Consider the following 19,497-nt stretch of genomic DNA (forward strand, 5'->3'; position numbering starts at 1 on the left):
TAGTCACATGTCATCCCGTGGCTAGGGATGGGTGAACAGCCTCCTGCATGCCCTGAAAATGAATTGGGCCCCCTTGAGTGTTCCAGTTGAAACTCAAAGCTTCTTGAGAGGAGCTGATGTTTGATTAGTCTCCACCTGTGGCTCTAACTCTTCACCCATCTGCCTGCCCACCAGCACATTACACCCGCCCCAGTGGAGAAGTGACCTTGAAGGTCAGGACCAGACCTAACTGACAAACCCTTTTCTTGAGCTTGAATGGAGGCTTTTAAAGAGCAATTTGAGAGTTCTGTCAGGTAACACATACCTGTTGTATTCAGAATGTGCGTGGTCTTCTTTGATCCCCGCCATTGCCCTCTTTCACATGTAATGCTAATCCAAACCATGGATTAACACAGGTATGAGGTATGAGGAAACTGTGACTGCCAAACTACAACTCAAATCCTTCCTGGCCATCGGCTGGGGCTGAAGGGAGTTGTGCTTCAGGAGTCCCTAGAGGGCCAAAAGTTCCCCACACTGACTTTGGATGAATGAGCAAATGTGCACACTTTGGGAGAGATCACTTTGCTCCTCCCTGGTCGTTTTGCTGATGTGCTGTGCGATTGCCTCATGTGGCACATGCTGGGATGTAGCTTGTCTGTTCCTCCAGTTGTTCTGTGCTGGATGATAGAGCTGTGCATCCTTTCTGTCCTGCCCTGTACTCCTAAGCTAGCTTCCAACCTGAGGTGCAGAGGACATTATCTGGATAGCAGTGTTGAAGTAAAATCCACCTGTCACAGTCCAGTCAGCTTCTCTGTGTGGAATGGGAGGGTTGTTGTCATGTTCTTTGCTTCAGGCAGCAAAATGTCCTGAGCTGCCCTTTTAAAATAACTTGTATAACCACACTTATAAAACTAGTCTAGGAATGTAGCCCTTTATTTTTAGGGGGGGGGGGAATGTAGTATTAGGAATTGAGTTTTCTGCAATTCAAGGAATAAAGATGATATCTGATACACATATAATTTATTTTTATTTAAATTCTGACTAAGGTATAACACCACAGATTTCCAATGAAGTGGGAGTATTTGTAGCTAGGAAGGTGGAACAAACCACTGATGTTGCTCCAGTGGCACTTCTCAAATCCGATCGGACACAAATGCATGCCCACCGGATAAAAAAACACCTGAGCAATGCATTGGTAGCTTTTCCTAATGATCGTCAAGCCAGCACAAGACCTCCTGAACTGCATAAGGATTACAGGTAATATTGAAAAAGCGATAATGATTAATAACCGTCAGAGCTGGTTCAGATGCAGGTCAGTAAAAAGACACAGAATTAGGCAATGTAGTTAATTCTTTATTTAAGAAAATGGCATACAGCTTAGCAATACCTCCCAACAGGACTTGCCACTATAGAGCAGTTGCCAGGACTGATGGTCCCTGCCTTTTACTTCCTCTAGGTCTCATTTTCTGCTGAATGTTTCCCAAGCAGCTTCAGACTACCTTGGGGAACCCGTAATCTCTGCCCCGCTCCACCCTACGGATTGCCCTGTGTGTTTGTGGAGTCAACAGAGGGAACCCCCCATCTTATTCAGCCTCTGAGTCTGAGCTGCTCCCTGTCACAAGCTCCCTTTGCTCATTAAAGCCTGTTTTCTCTTCAACATTCAACCATTCCTCTCCCCAGTCTCCCTCTGACCTCTCCTCAGTGTCTCACTGTCACCACCACCAATCACTGGGCTCCAAGCCTTCCTCCTTTGGGGCTCCCCTTGGGGGTTCCCCAGCGGGGACCTCCCACCCCTCATCATCATCTAGCCAGTCCCGAACAATAACAATAATTAAAATATCACCTTGAAGGTGACATCGAAGACTGCCCATCGTATAGCACAACAGGTTTTTGCTTGTATAACAGGACATCCCTTTCCTCTCTTCCCACATGTCACTCTCCAAGTGCCCTCAGATCTGTTCCAAATAGCTGCCCTAACTGCCCAGGCCAGATTATTTTAATCAGTGGGAAGAGGAGAGGAAAGGGGAAGATTCATTGCATGCATGGAAATCTCTTGTGACATTGGGTGCTATTTTAAATATTTCATTTTGTAGCCTTTAATGTTTGTCCCTGTGAATTAAATATATAGTGAACCCTAATTCAAGTGCAAGTGATTACTGTTTGTGTTGAAATATATTTTGCTAATATTGGATTGGCTCCAGAGTGATGGTTGTGCAAACAAAAGGGCTTCTGTTCAGGGGAGAAAGGGGCAATATTCTCTCTGCAAGCCATCCCACTGGTGCTACAGCATGCTGCTCCAGAAGGGCCCCCAATTCTTGGGAGCAGCTTTTGAAGAGGCCCAGTAGAAGGGGGAATCTGCAAAGATAGCTTACTGCAAAGATAGCCTACCTCCAATGCAGAGTGGAACTCTGGGCTCAACCCACAATTTCCCTTTTTTCATATCAAATTGCAACAGTCCTATGTTAGGGTTGTCTTGGCGAGGTCAAATGCTAGTAATGATCAGTGGAATAATGGACGTATGAATAGCACATTTATATAGCAAAAGTGGAATTGTTTTCAGAATCCAACGCACATTTAAATGGCTCTTGCTCTACTGAGGCTGCATTTCTTTTCACACATTTAGGACTATTTTCACAAAGGTTGCCAGATACAGTTATTTGGATCCAGAGTTTTCTTACACGTTATTTGAAGAAATGGAAAAGCAAGTGAATAAGGATTACTATGCAAGCTATCTTCAGAGTTTAAGACAGCATCGTTTGCATAAAAAAGCTGCTCGGTAAACATTGTTTCCAAATAAACTGCAAAAATGCTCAATCAATTTCCAGATTTATAGCTCTATAGTTTTATTCTTCGTTCTTCTAAAAAGCTACAAATCCTAGTATGAATAATGTATAGGAAATGTGACTTAAAGGTTGAGGATAATTCTACGTACCTGAATGGGTTTGAGAACAATGAATCCCACGTGAGTGACATTTAGAAATTCAGATTGCAGTCCCTGGTGATCAGCTGCTTCCTCCAGTGTCAGCTAATTGTCTTGTCATGTGTGGTTACTTTTCCTCTCTCCTTTCCTCCACAAACTGCATTGGACTCTGAGATCTATCTTTCCCAAGTAATTTGAGGAAGACACATTTGAAATATATGCACTGTGACAGGCTTTATAATTAAAAGGTAACTTGGTGTAGGTTAGTATTTAATATCAGTGCTTGCATTGGGAAATTTTTCTCTCTTGTAAATTCAGTTAATCAAAATATGTACTCAAAATGTTGTAGCTTTTCGCAGTGTGTTTACTTCATAGCTGAATGTCGCTTCTTCTCCATACTTCCAACTCATAGGATCTTTAAATCACTTAATAATCCTGTGGATATTGGGTTAAAACCAGCATCAGGCCTGAAATCTCCAAGGGTTAAAATTTCACAGGAGGAGAAATTGGAGGAAGAGGTTGCTTGTGTAAGAAGTAGCTTATTAACTAGTCAACAGTTAGCAGAAATGGAATCTAAAACTTCAGCCAGAGAGGTAAGCTAAATATGTTTGAAGATGATCTTGCTTACTTACAGCTTCTCAAAATATTGTGTAGCCTCATCCCATCCATGTTTCCTCAACGGTCCTGCTAATTTCAGTGTGATTGCTACCAGAAAAGTGTGCCTAGGATTCCACACTCAGAGCTGCAGCCTCTTTCCCCCCTAATGACTTCTGGAGATTAAGATTTTGTGTATTAAATATTCCTGTGTTGCCTTCTTGTTGTGGTACTGGGTATCTTTCTTCTTCTGGTAGTGTTTCCTTTGCAGGAGAATCAATTTTTTTCAGCTTTTAATACTATTAATAATACCTCTGGTGAAGATGTTGTCCATCTTCCCCAGATACACAGTGCAGTTGTATAGTGTTGTACTAGTTGTACAAGTATGTACAATTTGTGTAGGGTCTGTGATAATGAATGTTGAACCATGAAACACCCTGCTTTTCCATGCTCCCTTGGTGCCTATTGTAAACTTCTTTTTGAAATGTTTGTCAGTAAACAGTGCTCAACATCTCATGCATGTGAGTGTTGTCTTCTGCCTTCCTGTTTGCCTGGAAATGAGCTGTCAGCCTACAAGAATATGTTTCCTCTCATAAACCTGTCCTCCTGTTTATTTGCTTACCCAGATTCTATGGACTGTGTTCAGTACATTTGAACAAAAGCCTAACACATTCAGATATTATTAGCTGTATTAAATATTATGTGGTTATTCTGTTGGCCATTTTTACAGGTGGGTGACGGGCTTAACCCTGTACCAACTTTGCCACAAGAGATTGAAGACTGTAGTTTAATTTTGACGCCGAAGCAGCTTCACCAAATATTCATTGGTAAGATTTCTCCTTCCTTTAAACACAACAAGAGACAAAAATCATGTATTGGTTTAAAAATAGTGACTGTAAAGAAAGGCCATACCATGCCATTTTAATATATTTTAAGTTTGTGTGTATAGAGTGATAGAATTACAACTATATCAGCTTTTTAAAGGATTGTTTCCCCCCTATATTTTTAGCTGTTCTTATTTTTATCTGTAGGCTGCCATGAGTCCCTGTCAAGGAAAAAGTTGGGGTATAAATGAATATATGGTAATAGTATTAATTAATTAATTAATTAATTATAAATTATGATCCTAATTCTTCACAATAGAAAAAAAGCCATTTTTAAAAATTCTGCAGCCACAACTCCTTTCCATTCTTTTCAGGCCCCTCTACCATTGACTTTGGAGAGGTTTGTGTGTGTTCTACATCTACCAGAAAAATGCATCTGGTGAATAATCTCCCAGTCCACATCTGGGTACAAGTAGGAATTGAAAGTGAGGAACTGCAACAGACCAGCCCTTTGTCTCACGTCATTCCACCTTTTACGAAGACTTATATTCCAGTTGTGTTTGAGAACAAGAAATTGGGAAACTTTCGAAAGTAAAACTTTTTGATTTTTTTTTGGGGGGGGGAAATAACTTTTTGAGTAAAGCACTCTGAGGGAGGAAAGAGTTCTTATGCATTTTGTCTTTTTTATAAATAATATTTTTTATTTTAAAATTTAACAAAGTAAAGGAAGGGGGAGGTACAACTGTGAATTGAAAAGCAAGCTGATATTTGCACAATTATTTTATACATGTTGCCTTGACAAAATGGCATGACTTGTTTTTAAAGGCAGGAACCAAATAAAGTTGTGTGTTGATGTCACTATCAGAGCCGTAACTAGGTGATCTTGCGCCCCTGGCAGAACCATCTAGATTGCACCCCCTAGCCATGGACAAATTAGCTCTTCTTTCTGCCTCTCCTCCAATTCCCCTGCCACCTATTCAATTCACCCTCTATTTAAAACCATTTCTTATGAGGCAATAATTGATATTTATATTTATGGACATATTTTAGCTGATTTTGTACCCCCCAATTGCCTGCGCCCCTGGCAGGGGTCCACCTCGCCACCCGCTAGCTATGGCCCTGGTCATACACACACATAGATACATACCTGCACACGCACATATATATGTATGTTTATGTATAAGTGTATATAACATTTAGGCGTCAATCCTTTGCACACTTAAAAGCATTTGCATTGGATTTTATTTAAAAAAACTTCCCCTTGATCTAAACACCTTTTAAGTAATGCAGGTTTTAAAATAGATTACTATTTCTGATTTCACCCCCTGAAAAGTGGTCTTATAATTTACAAAGCCAGTTTTTTAAGATGCTCCAGTATTTGGTCACAACTAGCATATACTTTTGCGAAGTATTTTAAAATATATTTGAATTAACATGTTTTTATGATCTTCTTCATCACATGCTTCATTTTAATATCATACATGCAATCTCTTCTGCATTACAGGTCTTTCGTGTATTCAGTAAACCAGCATCACACTGGACATGTGCTAGTGGTAGCATTAGTAGTACCTGTTGCTTTGGAAATGTCTACAAGGGAACTGACTTTAAATCCTGCCTTTAGCTACTTAGCAGAAAGTGGATTTAGAACAACAGTGACACTATACAATCGTAGAAACTGCCCTGCAAAATTCACGTGGAAGCCTGTAATTACAGATGAAGGAATGGCATTTTCCATATGCCCAGAGCAAGGTAGAGTATATTATGGGACTATTTCAAGCAGTGATAAAATAAAGTAACATGTGATGGGCATATGCTGCAATCTGATATTTAAAGTGTTGAAGGAGGGCGAGGGGAAGCCCTCTGTCACATTGGCCACTGTTCCTCAAAAGGAAAATCTATACGGAAGTGAATAAGTCTATTGTTCAAAATTTGGGGGCAGATATGTTTGCAGTTGTAGAGTTGGACGGGACCACAAGAGTCATCTAGTCCAACCCCCTGCAATGCAGGAATCTTTTGCCCAACGTGGGGCTTGAACCCACAACCCTACGATTAAGAGTCTTGTGCTCTACCAACTAAGTCTACCCTGGTCTTCCATATTGTGGTCTGACACTAACTACATGAGTCAGTTACTAACCTGACGACTGTTCGAAATTAGGGCTGCCACTTGCTTAATGACATCTTAGTTGACTAACCAGTCATAATTACTGTGCTGCCTTTCAGTATATTTTTTGAGTCATGACCACATAGCTAAGATTGCGGTCCAGCATCTTATAGCTTGTGTTGCTAAGCAGAATAATATGAATACCCAACCTTTTTATTGTCTCCACCTCCCCCCCAAGGTAATCAAAGGCTTTTAAGTATCAGGAAAGGTGAGAACTGCATTCCACAGAAAGCAGCCAATGAAACAGAAAGGCTTGTTACCGTCTGTCTATGGCCAGCAGTCACCTAATAAAAATGGTGGAGGGTTTTTGGTTTTTTGTTCTTCATTTACCTAATCTAGCAGAGTTGCCTAAGTCTTTGAAATACAACAGGTTGGCTTTGGAGCATTGCCTGATTACCGTTAATTCAGATCCTATTTTTAATCAATGTGGAATAGTTTGACAAGTTAAGGTTTTACTTTCGTACACTATGCCAGTTTTTGTGGTTTTGAAGCCCAGACTCTGTAATAGTATTTCTTAACAATGTGTATTCACATTGAGCAGGATTTAAGCTAAGTTTTTCAATTACTTGTCACCCTCCAAAATCTTTAAATTTTTAGCAGCTGTAATATATTCATTTTCTTTATTAATTTAGGTGTCGTAGATGCCTGTCAAGATCTAGAGTGTGAAGTGGCTTGGCACCCAAGTTTCTCTGCTCCAACAAGAGGAGAATTTGATTTGTGTGTGCATCAGGGGAAAACCCTTAAACTAAAATGCTTGGCAAAGGTAACATTGTAATCTTTTACTATATGGCTAGTACTTTTCCCATGTGGCCTGTAACTCCTTATGATTCTGGAGAAGGGCTGTAGCTCAGTGGTAGACCCCATACTTTGTAAGTCGGAGGTCCCAGGTGAGAACTCTGATGTCTCCAGATGGGCTGGGAAAGACCCCTCCCTCCCTGAAACTTTGAGCAGTCCTTCCTGTCAGCATTGACAATTCTGAGCTAGATGGAGCTACTGCTTTGACTTGGTGTAAGGCAGCTTTCTAACTCTGGTTCAAAATGACAACTTTAAATAAGTAAAATGAAATCTGTACTGCAGCAGAATTAACTACAGAATGTTAAAATAAAACGGTGCTGCAGGTGTTCCAAGGTACCATTCTCAATGAGAGAAACAGTTGATTTTTTAAAAATCTGACATCCTTTTCCTTAAAAACTATTGTCTATTTTTATTCATGCTTGCATTCTAGCTTCTATGAAGTAATGGGAATCTGAATGTGTGCTGGAACAAGTGCACTGATGGTAATGCATTGTTGTTGTTGTTGTTGTTGTTGTTGTTGTTGTTATTATTTGGTTTTCTTTCTTGATATTAGCTTGGCACCACCAGTGTTCAGTTTAAGGAACAAAGGATCACCTTTAATCATGCTCCTCTGCATTTGACTACCTGCAAGACAGCCATTCTCCAAAATGTAGGACATAACCATGCATACTTTCAGGTGAGGCGTACCCGGCATTGTGCATATTGTTGTGTGTTCTTGCCTTCATACCCCAAAGCTACAGTGCTGGAGTGCTCACAAATGGTATTTCAGGCTACTCTCCCACATTGTATGAGACAGGCATTCAGAACCCTTTTATTCCAGAAGTCATTTTATCATTATTCCTCTTGTTTAACTCAGTCATTTGGTTTGTGCTTATTTTAATTCTTCTGTGTTTTGGATGTGAGATATATTTATTGTTAGTATATTTTATTCTTGGTAATCTGCTTTGAATTTTTTATCAGGGAGGCTGGAAATAGGTGTGAGAATATATTTGCAGAGAAACCTAAAATTTTAAATACATGTTTTTCTTGGCAGGTCATTGATGCCAATCCTCTTCCTGGAATGATTATATCTCCCTTTCAGGGTGTAGTACCTGTTGGAGGCCACACTGAAATCAACATCTATTTCAGACCCAATGCATTAATGAAATTTGATAGCAGAGTGGAGGTATTAACATATTGAATAACTATTTAAAAACATTTGCTTGGTTTTAAAAAAATGCTCGTATTTTGATAAACAAGTACTTTTTTTTTTGGATAATGCCTGTGAAGCCTAAGATTGCATTGATTGGCTGAGCTTCTGTGATACAATGAAATAGTAATCTAGATTATATCTGCCGATGTCATGAAACAGCCAATAATAGAATCCTCAGCTTCTTTGAGGATGATTAAAGGGATGGTTTGCCTCGAAAAATAATAATCTCAAAATAGGATCAGGGAAAGCATGGATTGACTGAAGATTAGAAAGTTGAGTGGGAGAAGTTCTCAAAAGGCAACCAGTCCAGAGGGTGACCGAAGAAAGGTGGCAAAGCAGGAACTGAACTGAAAATTAAAATGGGGGATATCAGGAAACCATGCTGGGAGACCCCAGCTAGTGAAATCCTTCTTGGACAATGAGACCCCAGAGATAGGAATGACTTGAATCAAGCAGTCTAATCCTCTAGGGAGGAAGAGGAAGCATCACCTGAGCTCAGTTGTTCCAGGCAGGCTTCCTATACCAGGGAGAGGAGATGCAAGATAAGAGCATATGGTTCCACTGCCCTCTTCTCATATTTTAATCATGGTTAAAGGGAACAGGAGTGTTGTATTTGCACTGTTCTCTAAGGGGATGGCTTTTAAAAACTATCGATACCATGCTTTTCTAACTCAAAACCAGAATGTAATGAGATTGGGGTTGGGCTAAAAAGGTTTCTAGAGTCGCTCCTGAACTCCAGTTGTAAAGACAAGCTTAGCCCTGACAGTACTGTTTGTTGGGATAATGGCCTGGATAACTCAGTTGGTTAGACCATGGTGCTGATAACGCCAAGGTTGCAGGTTCGATCCCTGTATGGACCAGCTGCATATTCCTGAATTGCAGGGGGTTGGACTAGATGATCCTCAGGGTCCCTTCCAACTCTACAGTGCTATGCTATGCTATGATTCTGCATAACTAGAAGTTATGGCCAAGTACTAGTGATTTGTTTGCTTATTCCAGACCAAATACATACTTCACTCTTCCCCACTATGCTGTATTCCATATTCTCAATTTGTAAACATCAATTTGTAACATCAATTTGTAAACATAAGAAAACCATTCTGACAAATTTAGCTTCAGCAATGGCTGCACTATTTGATATCTTAGCTTGCAATTGTTTGTACACCTGAACTACATCACAATATTATCAGTTGCATTTTAGAAAACAGTTTTTGAAATGCTTTGTCTTAATACAATTGAGCATGGAAGTTCCACATTAGAAAGATTGCTTTGCAAGGTTGATATACTGGCAAAATATGTTACTGTCTTATCTTTTTTCCTATTAATTAGATAGCTGTCCGGCATGCAAAATATTTGGAACTTAGGATTGGTGGATCTGTAGATGTTCCTGACATATATATCAGTATGGTAAATATGTGACATTCTTCATTGAACTTACTTTATTAGATACATAGAATTGGATTTTGTGTATCTGTTTTGTATAAGTAAACTAAAAAGGTAAAGGTACCCCTGACCGTTAGGTCCACTCACAGACGACAGTGGGGTTGCTCTCTCATCTTGCTCTATAGGCCGAGGGAGCCGGCGTTTGTCCACAGTGAACTAGGTAAACTAAATAAACTAAGTAGGTAAGCTAATAAGTAAACTAGGGCATCATCAATGAAAAAGGCACTTTTTTCTGTCCTCATTTTATAGGGGGATTTAAGCATGGCCTTAAATGTGTTTAACATAGGCTGGATTATGCTTTTATGTAGGTGTTTGGAAGCTGAAAACAAAGAATAGTTTAGCTGTGTGTTTATGCTAAAACATTGTACTACTTACAAAAATATCTACAGATGCTGGCAAACTTTTGCAAATTTCGGTGGTGAAAACCTTCTTCAAAGGAGATGGAAACTTTTTAAGCCCCTAAATTCTTCTACAATTCAGATCAAAATTTAAACCAGAGAATAATTTGGAGGCTTCTCCTTTCTCCCAAAAAACTTGCCCCAGCGCCTAACAAAGCCAACCCCCTCCTCCCCTCCCACCTCCCGGAGGCGTATCCTCGACATGAGAGCAGAAGTGCTCATCCCTCCAAGGATTGGGCTCTTCTTTGGGGGCAAAGTGCCATGGCATAGGTCCAGAGGCCTTGTAATCTTCTTTTTACTCTGACAAGGCAAAATTAATTTAAATAAACTAAACTAAACTAAATGTTTCATTTCTGTCCAGCCTTTGTTCCACAGTGAACCTTGATACAGCGTTCTCAGGTGGTCTGTCATCTAGGTGCTAACTCAGACCTGCTTGGTGTCAGTGAGCTTGCTACATTATAAGGGACAGCTACTTTAGCTTGTAAACCAGTTAAGTAAGGCTGTTTCCTAAGATTCCCTTTTGATGACATAAAGCTATTTTAAATAAAGCAGAACGTATTTTAGCAGTAACATTGGCTTAAATAGCTTAAATGGTCCATGTATGCATCTTGATGCTGATATTGCCACTTTGTTTAAAACTGCTGGGAATGTGAGGCAATGAATGGAATAATAAACTACTGTCATGCATTCTGTATTAAACAGTGGGCTACTCAGCTTGATGTTGCTTCTTCAATATGGCTTTTAGCAGATTTAGCCACTTACCTTCATCCTAGGTCTTTCTAGTGCTTGTTATTTCTTCTTTTTAAAGGACTCATTTTGCTTTCCCGGGGTTTATGTTGGCTCTACCCAAGAAATTCCATTCCTTATTGAGAACAAAGGAAAAACAAGGGCCAAGGTGACTGTGGATTTATCCAAACATGAAGACTTTGAGCTACGTTTTTCTTTGCAGACAGGTATTTATTTGTTTGTTTTAGAACTATAATAAGTTGGGAAACGTTGTCTGGGTAAAAGAAGAAAAGGCTTAAGCACTTCTACACTAAAAACCTCCCTTTTAAAGCAAGGAAACATTGTGTAGTTGCTGCATGAATAAAAAAAGGGAAAAACACTTCTCTAATGCTCTACAGTGGTACCTCAGGTTATGAACTTAATTCGTTCCAAAGGTCTCTTCTTAAGCTGAAACCATTCTTAACCTGAGGTGTGCTTTTGCTAATGGCGCTTCCTGCTGCATAAGCACACCTCTGGTGCGCAACTTCTGCTCACATCCTGGGGCAAAGTTTGCTTCCAGGAGCACCTACTTCCGGGTTAGTGGAGCTCGTTACCCGAAGCATTCGCAAGGAGGATGGTATGTAACCAGAGGTATTACTGTATAAAAAGGTAAATGGTAAAGAGACCCCTGACCGTTAGGTCCAGTTGCAGATGACTCTGGGGTTGCGGTGCTCATCTCACTTTACTGGCTGAGGGAGCCGGTGTACAGCTTCCGTGTCATGTGGCCAGCATGACTAATCCACTTCTGGTGAACCAAGTAGTGCATGGAAATGCCGTTTACCTTCCCGCCGGGGCGGTACCTGTTTATCTACTTGCACTTTGATGTGCTTTCGAACTGCTAGGTTGGCAGGAGCAGGGACCGAGCAACGGGAGCTCACCCCGTCATGGGGATTCGAACCGCCAACCTTCTGATCAGCAAGCCCTAGGCTCTGGTTTGTATAGAAATGTATATAAACATAAATCCAGCGAGTTAGTAAAGTTCTTCTTAAAGCTTTTCACATGAGAATCCATGCCAGTAGTCCTCCCCATGCACTTCTGAGCACCAGGAAAAGAATGCAGGATTTTCCAGTGAGTTAGTTGTAAAAAATATGCCTAACAAATTCTAGCTGCAGTAATTAGATTTGTGCAATACATGGGAGAAAATGCAGCGATGTGTTAAAGCACAATGGACAGGCTTAAGAGATGGGTGCGCATTCCCCTAGGAATTGTTAGGGATTGTTATCCAGTCCTGAATCTACTGGAGTGTTTCTTACTAAAATAAAAAAAAAAATGTAAGGCTGTTATCTTTCAGCCTGTCATTGAAGGGTTTGTAATGCTGTATCAGAGTCCTGGCTTTGCATGAAATCATGGTGGGGCAGAGGAGCATAAAAGAAGGCAGGGTGCACAGCATCAGTGGCCTTAGCTAGAAGAGGACGCTGAGAGAGGAAAGTGGTGGGAGAGGTCTCAATAGATTGGGAAGAGAAGGTGGTTGTTTTTTCTTTTTAACAGTGAGAAATAGCAGAGATGGAAGGTAACACAGAAGAGCTGTTCCCAACTCCCTTCTTGCTGTACTGAAACATTTTTTTAAACTGCCACTTTTTTCCTCAGTGTCTTCTCCCTTTTTTCTGTCTCTGCTTGCTCTACTCAGACCTCTGCTATTGTTTAAAACTACAATTTTCCTCTCACTGTCAGCCTCTGTTTGCTCTGCTTAACAATCTGCTGTTGTTTAAAACTGCAGTGCCTATTCATCCCTGCTGGCTTTACTCAAACCTGTGCGGTTGTTTAAAACCACTATTTTCCTCTCTCTATCCCTCACTTATAATCATATGTCTCCCTCTTCCTTTCCTCGGCTGCCTTATGAGAGAGAGAAAAAGGATGCAGAGCTCTCAGTTATTCCATAGTAGTTTCACACAATATATTTCTTTCCCTAGTATTCTGTGTTGCCTTCAGTGTGAAGTTCCAGATTCAGTATAACAATTTAGAACAGACATTTTATTAAAAAGCAAGCCCCCATATATGTACAGCATCCACAAACTGAACTGAACCTTCTCTAATTGAACAAGTGAACTGACAGGTTTGCTCTTAAGTCTGTTCACCTTAAAGGTACAGTAACATATATTACCCCAGTGTGCGTAGAAAAAGGGTTGCAGAATAGGAGGGAGGCAGCAATATGGGTGGTGTGTGTGCAAGGGGCACTTCCACCAGTTCCTTTACCAGTGCTTAATGCTGGGTCCACCCATAAAGTTGACTTCTGCAGCCATTTTTGTTTCTGTTATGGAAGTCAAACCATTTATTTCATTATTGATGCCATGAGTCGCATGGAGACGCCTCAGGCTTGCTGGATGAAATTAAGGGATGGGAAGAGCTAAAGGGAGGCTGATGGAGTCTTGGAAGGAACTTAGCAGGCTGGAGTGGGCTCCATTTGGGCCCCGTGAGAGTTGTCTGTGGAGGATATGGAAGATGGATCCTAGGGAGGGACCCAGCATGCTATTGCTGAGTCAATCCTCATCCATCCAGCCCAAAGTCCTGGATCTGCCTCCCACACCACTGAATCCTCCACTTCTGCTAGTTTCTGCTGTGGAAGAGGGTGCCAGATGTCAAGTCTGGCTCCGAGCCAGCACTATCTCCACCTCTGTTACCCAGGACACCGTGGCTCTGGCTCAACCCACTAGGAGGAGTCCCCATTTGCTTGCCTAGTCCAAAGTTGCACCCTGTTTGCTACACTTAACATGCCTGCCCCACTCCTTTACAACGGGAGTGAAAGCTTGCCTAGCCATTCCATGTACCTTCTGTGCCTTTGACCTTTGGGTTCTTGCAGAAATCATATTCTGCATTTGAGTTCTTCATCCGGTGAGAGCCAGGACAATATGGTGAATTGCTTGGTTTGATCTCTCCTTCAGTACTTTTCTAAACTGGGAGTCAGCACATGCCCCATGACATAATGGAACCAGGATACTTATGATATGGAAACTTCACAAACTTATTATACCATCAATTCACAATGTGGCAAAATTTACTTGGATTGTTTTTGCTATGTCGGAGATGAGTCAACTGCCCTTGTATCAAGCTGCCCTCATTTTTGCCTGTTAAATTATATTAGCCAGAAACCATGACTGACATAGCTAACCATTAATAGCTTTCAGAAAGACCACTGCTGTTACAGAAAGTCATATGCTGTTGTTCATGTTTTTGATATTTTCTGTGGACTTTAAGCATTTTAGATTCAGTCAAGATCACTTAAGGTTGTTTACTTCTGTCTTTGCCTATAAGCATCACTGCTGTTTATACACCACAGGGAATATGCTTGTTCTGCTGTTGATGGCTGAGATAGAATTGTGATAGTTGAAGAAGATGATTGTAAATACATACAAATACTGTAGCAATTGTGGCTATTTACAAAAAGCTTTTGAATAATGCCCCCTGTGTTCTGTGAGAGGCTTTAGCACTCTTTAAAACATCTCAGATGTACACCTCACTTAGTTCAATAGACTTTAAACTTCCTTATAGGTATGTTTAGGACATGAGAGTCCAGGTTTTCAAGTGTAAGATTCAGAAGCTAGTATTTCCCTGCATATATGTTTTCCTCATCACTGCTTAAATGATGCATATATACAGTCTTCCAAGAAACTAAAAATTGGACATAGCCAATTTTGGAGTTCGTTTTCTACCCTATGCAAATTCTTTTTGTTGTCATCCATCTGTCTTGAGAGACAATGGAGTATGCCTCTGGGGGTGAAGTCAAACTTCACAATGTGCAAGCTTGAGCAGTGTGTATATAGGTCCTGGGTTGCCCAGATGACAAGACCCCCTTCTCAGCCTTGCTGATGTGGTTCCACAGGAAAGCAGAGCAATATGTTTGGCACCAGCTTGGCTGCAGGTGTTACTGGAATGAGATGTACAAGGTGCCATTCAGCCATCTTAGGGACTCCACTCCAGATTTGTGTAGCCTGTTCTTCTTCTGAAGATTTCCCGCAAGGCAGAGGAGGCTTAGGATCAGAGTTTTTCTTCTCCTAGATGGGCCACCTTTCCAAGTTGATGAGCCCTATCTGCCTGTCACTTCCCTCTACAACACTTGCAGAAAACACCTTCTTGATTGTTGGACCCACTATTGGTCTCATCTGCTCAATCTTCTGGAGCCTGTCTTTGCATGCAGGGGGAAGTCCCTAACTCACTGAGGGCTTGAGATCCATCAGCTACACTCACCTGGTTTAGCTGGCTATTCAAAGCCATTTCCAGGGAGTGACCGCTGCAACATGCTGATAGCTACTAGGGGCATAGGTGAGAACTGAGTCCTAACGTGGACAAAATACCCTGAAGGAACATGAAGTGTCCCTCACCAGAGGTACTACCCTTACCCTAACAGCATATACTTCTAGTGTGATGTAACATGTTCATGTTGTTGACTGCATTGTTATATTTTTTAAATGAAAGCATGGCTTATATATATTTAAATTAATTAAATAAATAGGCACAGTTAGTACAAAACTGATTTATATAGCTTTATGGCGGAATTTTTCTTATGCAAGAGAACTCAAACGTGGGAGAGGTAAAAATGTCACAAAACAGTCACGTGTATTGTGTTAGAAAAAGTTAACGTAACTAATTTTTTTGGGACTTAGCTACATTAGTCAAAAACGGCTTTTTGAATGTGTTAGAAACTTGCAACACCAGTTGGCGCTGGAGAATAAAAAAACATTATTTGCGATTTTCCATAAAGGTGGTGGTTGTTATTGTTGTTGTTGCGATTTCATTTCTGACTTATTTATAGCACCCCCCCTCCGCTGTGTGTAGATCTACCCCTGGGGTGGTTTTTGCTTGAAAAAGCATGTGGGGCTTTTTTTTTTTTTTTTTACTGCAACAGGTTAACATTAACTGGGACAAAAAAAAACCCCAGCTCAGTGGCTAAAGTCAGTAGCTATTGTGGAATATTTTTGTCCATGGTTTTTTCATTCATCCTAAGTGGCTGGAATTTGGGAACATTGTTTACTACTGTGCATGTGACAGTAAATAAGGAGAACTATGTTAGTTCAATTTATGGGTAAATTCTTCAGTGAACAGTGATCTTGAGGTGAAATCCAATTCTTTTTTTCTTGCAAAAAGGTAAAACCAGCAATTCTGGAAATGACTGTGGAACCGCTTCCCTAACTCATTCCTTTCCCCCTTTTTCTTGATCTGCCCTGAGACCTGCAAGTATAGGGTGGTATATAAATTCTATTAATAATAATTCTAATAATAATAGCATAGTTCTATAAAGCTAATCAGTACAAATGGTAACAGCATATAAAACACACTCTGTTTTCTGATAGCTGTGACACCAGATACTCCCCGTTTCTATACCGCAATTATAGAAGAAAATTCAGCTTTGGACTGTTCACTGAGTTTCACACCAAAAGAAGTAAGTATATGAGATAATAATAAGCAACCAATTTTTTATCATGTGAAAAAGGTTTAACTCTATGTAATACTTAAAAAAACTCTGCTGAAGTCATCTTAGTCACTAAATTACTACATAGCAGCCTGTATAGTCTGTATAGCAGTGAAGCATGTACCTTGTTGTCGTACCTTGGAATTTGAACGGAATCCGGAATCCAAAATGTTTGGAAGCCCCGTTGGACGTTCAGCTTCCAAAAACAGTTCACAAACCGGAACAAACACTTTTGGGTTTGCATCATTTGGGGGTTTTTCATGGCACTTTTTATTTCTGTTTCTTTGCTGCTCTGAGGAAGCTGTTAGCAGTATTCCCATTGTGCCTGGTAGGAATGGTTAGCCGATTCCCTGCTTCTGTTGCGTGAGAATCCGGGTATTTACCTTTGGAAAACCAGTCTTCCTAGGTAAATAGCCTAATTGGTTATCCCTTACTGCCAATAATAATATTTGTAATCAAGGTCCTGGAATTAGTCAGGCAAGATTTTTTTTTTATGTCATGTGATTGTTTGGTCTTTAAAGATTTACACATCTGTAAATCAGCCAAAAAACTTATGGTTTCTGTGCATGATGTACTGATTTGCAAGTAAGCATAATTTGTGGATTTTAAAAGGAAGGTAGGTAAAAATATTAAATTGCTCTATAACCAATGATCTGGGAATAGCGCTGTTCAGTGAAGAGTGTAAAATATCTCAGTGTAAAGGCTTGAAGTAGCTTTTATTAAATGTGTTTTGGGTATGTCAAGTTCTCCAGTCCATAGGCAAAATCTTTGTTCAATTCAGGCATTCCCACACACAGTATGTGTGTGTATGTGTGTGTTCTGTATTCCTTTTTGTTATCAGTGAGAAAGTGATGACTTTTCCCCTCTAGGTGGCAGCATATGACTTCAGTCTTCCAATAAACATTAACGCTGATGAGGATGAGCCTTCACTGAACACCAAAAAAACAAGTCTTTCTGGTTCAGCAAAGCATATCATTGTCCCACGGCCTCAGTTGTTGACTATCCCTACTAAAGTGTGCAAAGTTCAGGGAACTGGTAGGTAAACCTTAGAAACAACATAAATATGTGTTTAATATAGTTCTCTTGTCTCCCACCTGCCCCCTTGAGCTTTTTCTTGATAGAAGTGGGGAAACCAGCTGACAGAACAGAAGGGCTAGATTTGTGCCTTGACATAGCAGTTATTGCAGTCAAGTGATAACTTGGGTATCTGTCCTGTTTTAAGAGCCGCAGTCAACACTGGCCTGATGATGACAATAATGTTACACATTTTAAGTAACATAATTAAACAGCAATATATCTGAGAGCATAAATAAATGTACATAAGTAAAATAAACAAAAACCATGGAAGCAAATTCTATACAAAAAATCAAAATGCAACATAATTACAGTATATATCTAGAAAAATCTCATAAATAATGCAAAAAGCTCTTACATATAACCATACAATTACCAAAATAATTTACATACACATTACACAAAACTAATATAAACATACATCCCTACACTCAACAGGCCCCCACTCCTTGCACCAACCACATCACTCAGTCCACTCAAACATTCAACAAGCAATTATCATGCACAGAAAAATAGGGACTGATGTAATTTTCAGTGGCAAGGAAATGATGCTAGTAATCTTAGATGCATTTAAAATATAAAAAACTTTGCATCTTGATCCCCCCCCTTATGTACACATCATTCTATACTTGCTAACTCTGCAGCCTCTCCCAGCAGTTTTTCTTGTTTCAAACAACTTTTATTAACCACAGGAAATTGGTCAGTGTGGAAAAAAGTGACTAAATAACTTACATTCCACTTTGGCTCTCTTTAGTTTTGAGTGCAACACTGGGTATAGGGAAGGAGACATGTTATAAAGAAGCATTTCCCTCCAAGGCTGCACCCAGACTGCCAGTTTTACATGTAACTGGCTACCAAAAGTTACACAAGCGTTACACAGTGTGTGTTACATTCAGTGATCAAGCACTGATTGACCCCACTTCTCTGTGTTCTGCATCCCTACCAGGGAGTAAGCCAGGGAGTAATAGAGCTTATTCCTGAGCGTGCGTGCATAGGATTGTGCTGCAGTTGTTTGGACCAATCAGAAAAATCCTTGAAGCTCTTTAGTCAGGTATAGGCTTTATAGCACAATGTGCCATGCCAGTGCAGTGGTACCTTGGTTCTCAAACTTAATCCATTCCTGAAGTCCATTCCAAAACCAAAGCGTTCCAAAACCAAGGCACACTTTCCCATAGAAAGTAATGCAAAATGGACTAATCCGTTCCAGACTTTAAAAAACTAAAACAGCAATTTAACATGTATTTTACTAACAGGACCATTGATCCATCAATGAAAGCAATAATCAATATACTGCACTATAAAATAAATAAGACAGTATTGTAGATGTTAAATATTAAAATTATTATTTTTTCCTTACCTGCACTGGTGATAGTCATTGTTTGGATGGGGAGCTTTTATCCATTTCTGCAGTCACACAATCAATCAGTAGCTGAACTGGGTTCCACACAGTCACAAAAACAAATTAACCGAAAAAAACCTCAACAACAAAAATGCAAAATAAATAGCAAAAACAAAAGAGCCAAACTTAATCTGTTCCAGAAGTCCATTTGACTTCTGAAATGTTCAAAAACCAAGTCGCAGCTTCTGATTGGTGCAGGTGCCCCGGAAACAATAGCTGACAGCCACATTGGACGTTTGGCTTCCGAAAAACGTTTGAAAACCAGAACACTTACTTCCATGTTTTCAATGTTTGAGAACCAAGGTACGACTGTATAATGCCACCAAATACAATGCTGTAAGTGTTGCAGATTTTTAGGAATTGGGTGCAAGATACTGTAATATGATGTAAAGGTGAATCAGTTATAAGACATGCCTTGTTGGTCCCCTCTTCCACTGAGCTTTCCTTTTTCATTGTAATAGCTAGCTTTAATAACGATTACAATGCAGATGTGGCACACTAACTCAGAAGAAAGTCATTTCAAAGTGTGCATAGCACCACAGCCTTAAA

At 40.2% G+C, this 19,497-nt stretch overlaps 1 protein-coding gene across 1 annotated transcript in view; it reads left to right on the forward strand.

The window, feature by feature from the left end:
* Positions 1–19,497, forward strand: part of CFAP47 (cilia and flagella associated protein 47) — a 178,948-nt gene that overhangs the window by 12,841 nt on the left and 146,610 nt on the right. The window contains exons 10-22 of the mRNA XM_083438942.1: positions 1,026–1,236; positions 2,603–2,755; positions 3,312–3,492; positions 4,224–4,320; positions 4,692–4,908; positions 5,822–6,066; positions 7,111–7,241; positions 7,827–7,949; positions 8,307–8,438; positions 9,795–9,872; positions 11,115–11,259; positions 16,357–16,445; positions 17,345–17,510. Of these exons, the coding sequence (XP_083295068.1) occupies positions 1,026–1,236; positions 2,603–2,755; positions 3,312–3,492; positions 4,224–4,320; positions 4,692–4,908; positions 5,822–6,066; positions 7,111–7,241; positions 7,827–7,949; positions 8,307–8,438; positions 9,795–9,872; positions 11,115–11,259; positions 16,357–16,445; positions 17,345–17,510 (1,968 nt within the window). The remainder of the gene's footprint in view (positions 1–1,025; positions 1,237–2,602; positions 2,756–3,311; positions 3,493–4,223; positions 4,321–4,691; positions 4,909–5,821; positions 6,067–7,110; positions 7,242–7,826; positions 7,950–8,306; positions 8,439–9,794; positions 9,873–11,114; positions 11,260–16,356; positions 16,446–17,344; positions 17,511–19,497) is intronic.

This window comes from Podarcis tiliguerta (genome assembly GCF_965153285.1).
Source record: "Podarcis tiliguerta genome assembly, chromosome: 4".
NCBI lineage: Eukaryota > Metazoa > Chordata > Lepidosauria > Squamata > Lacertidae > Podarcis > Podarcis tiliguerta.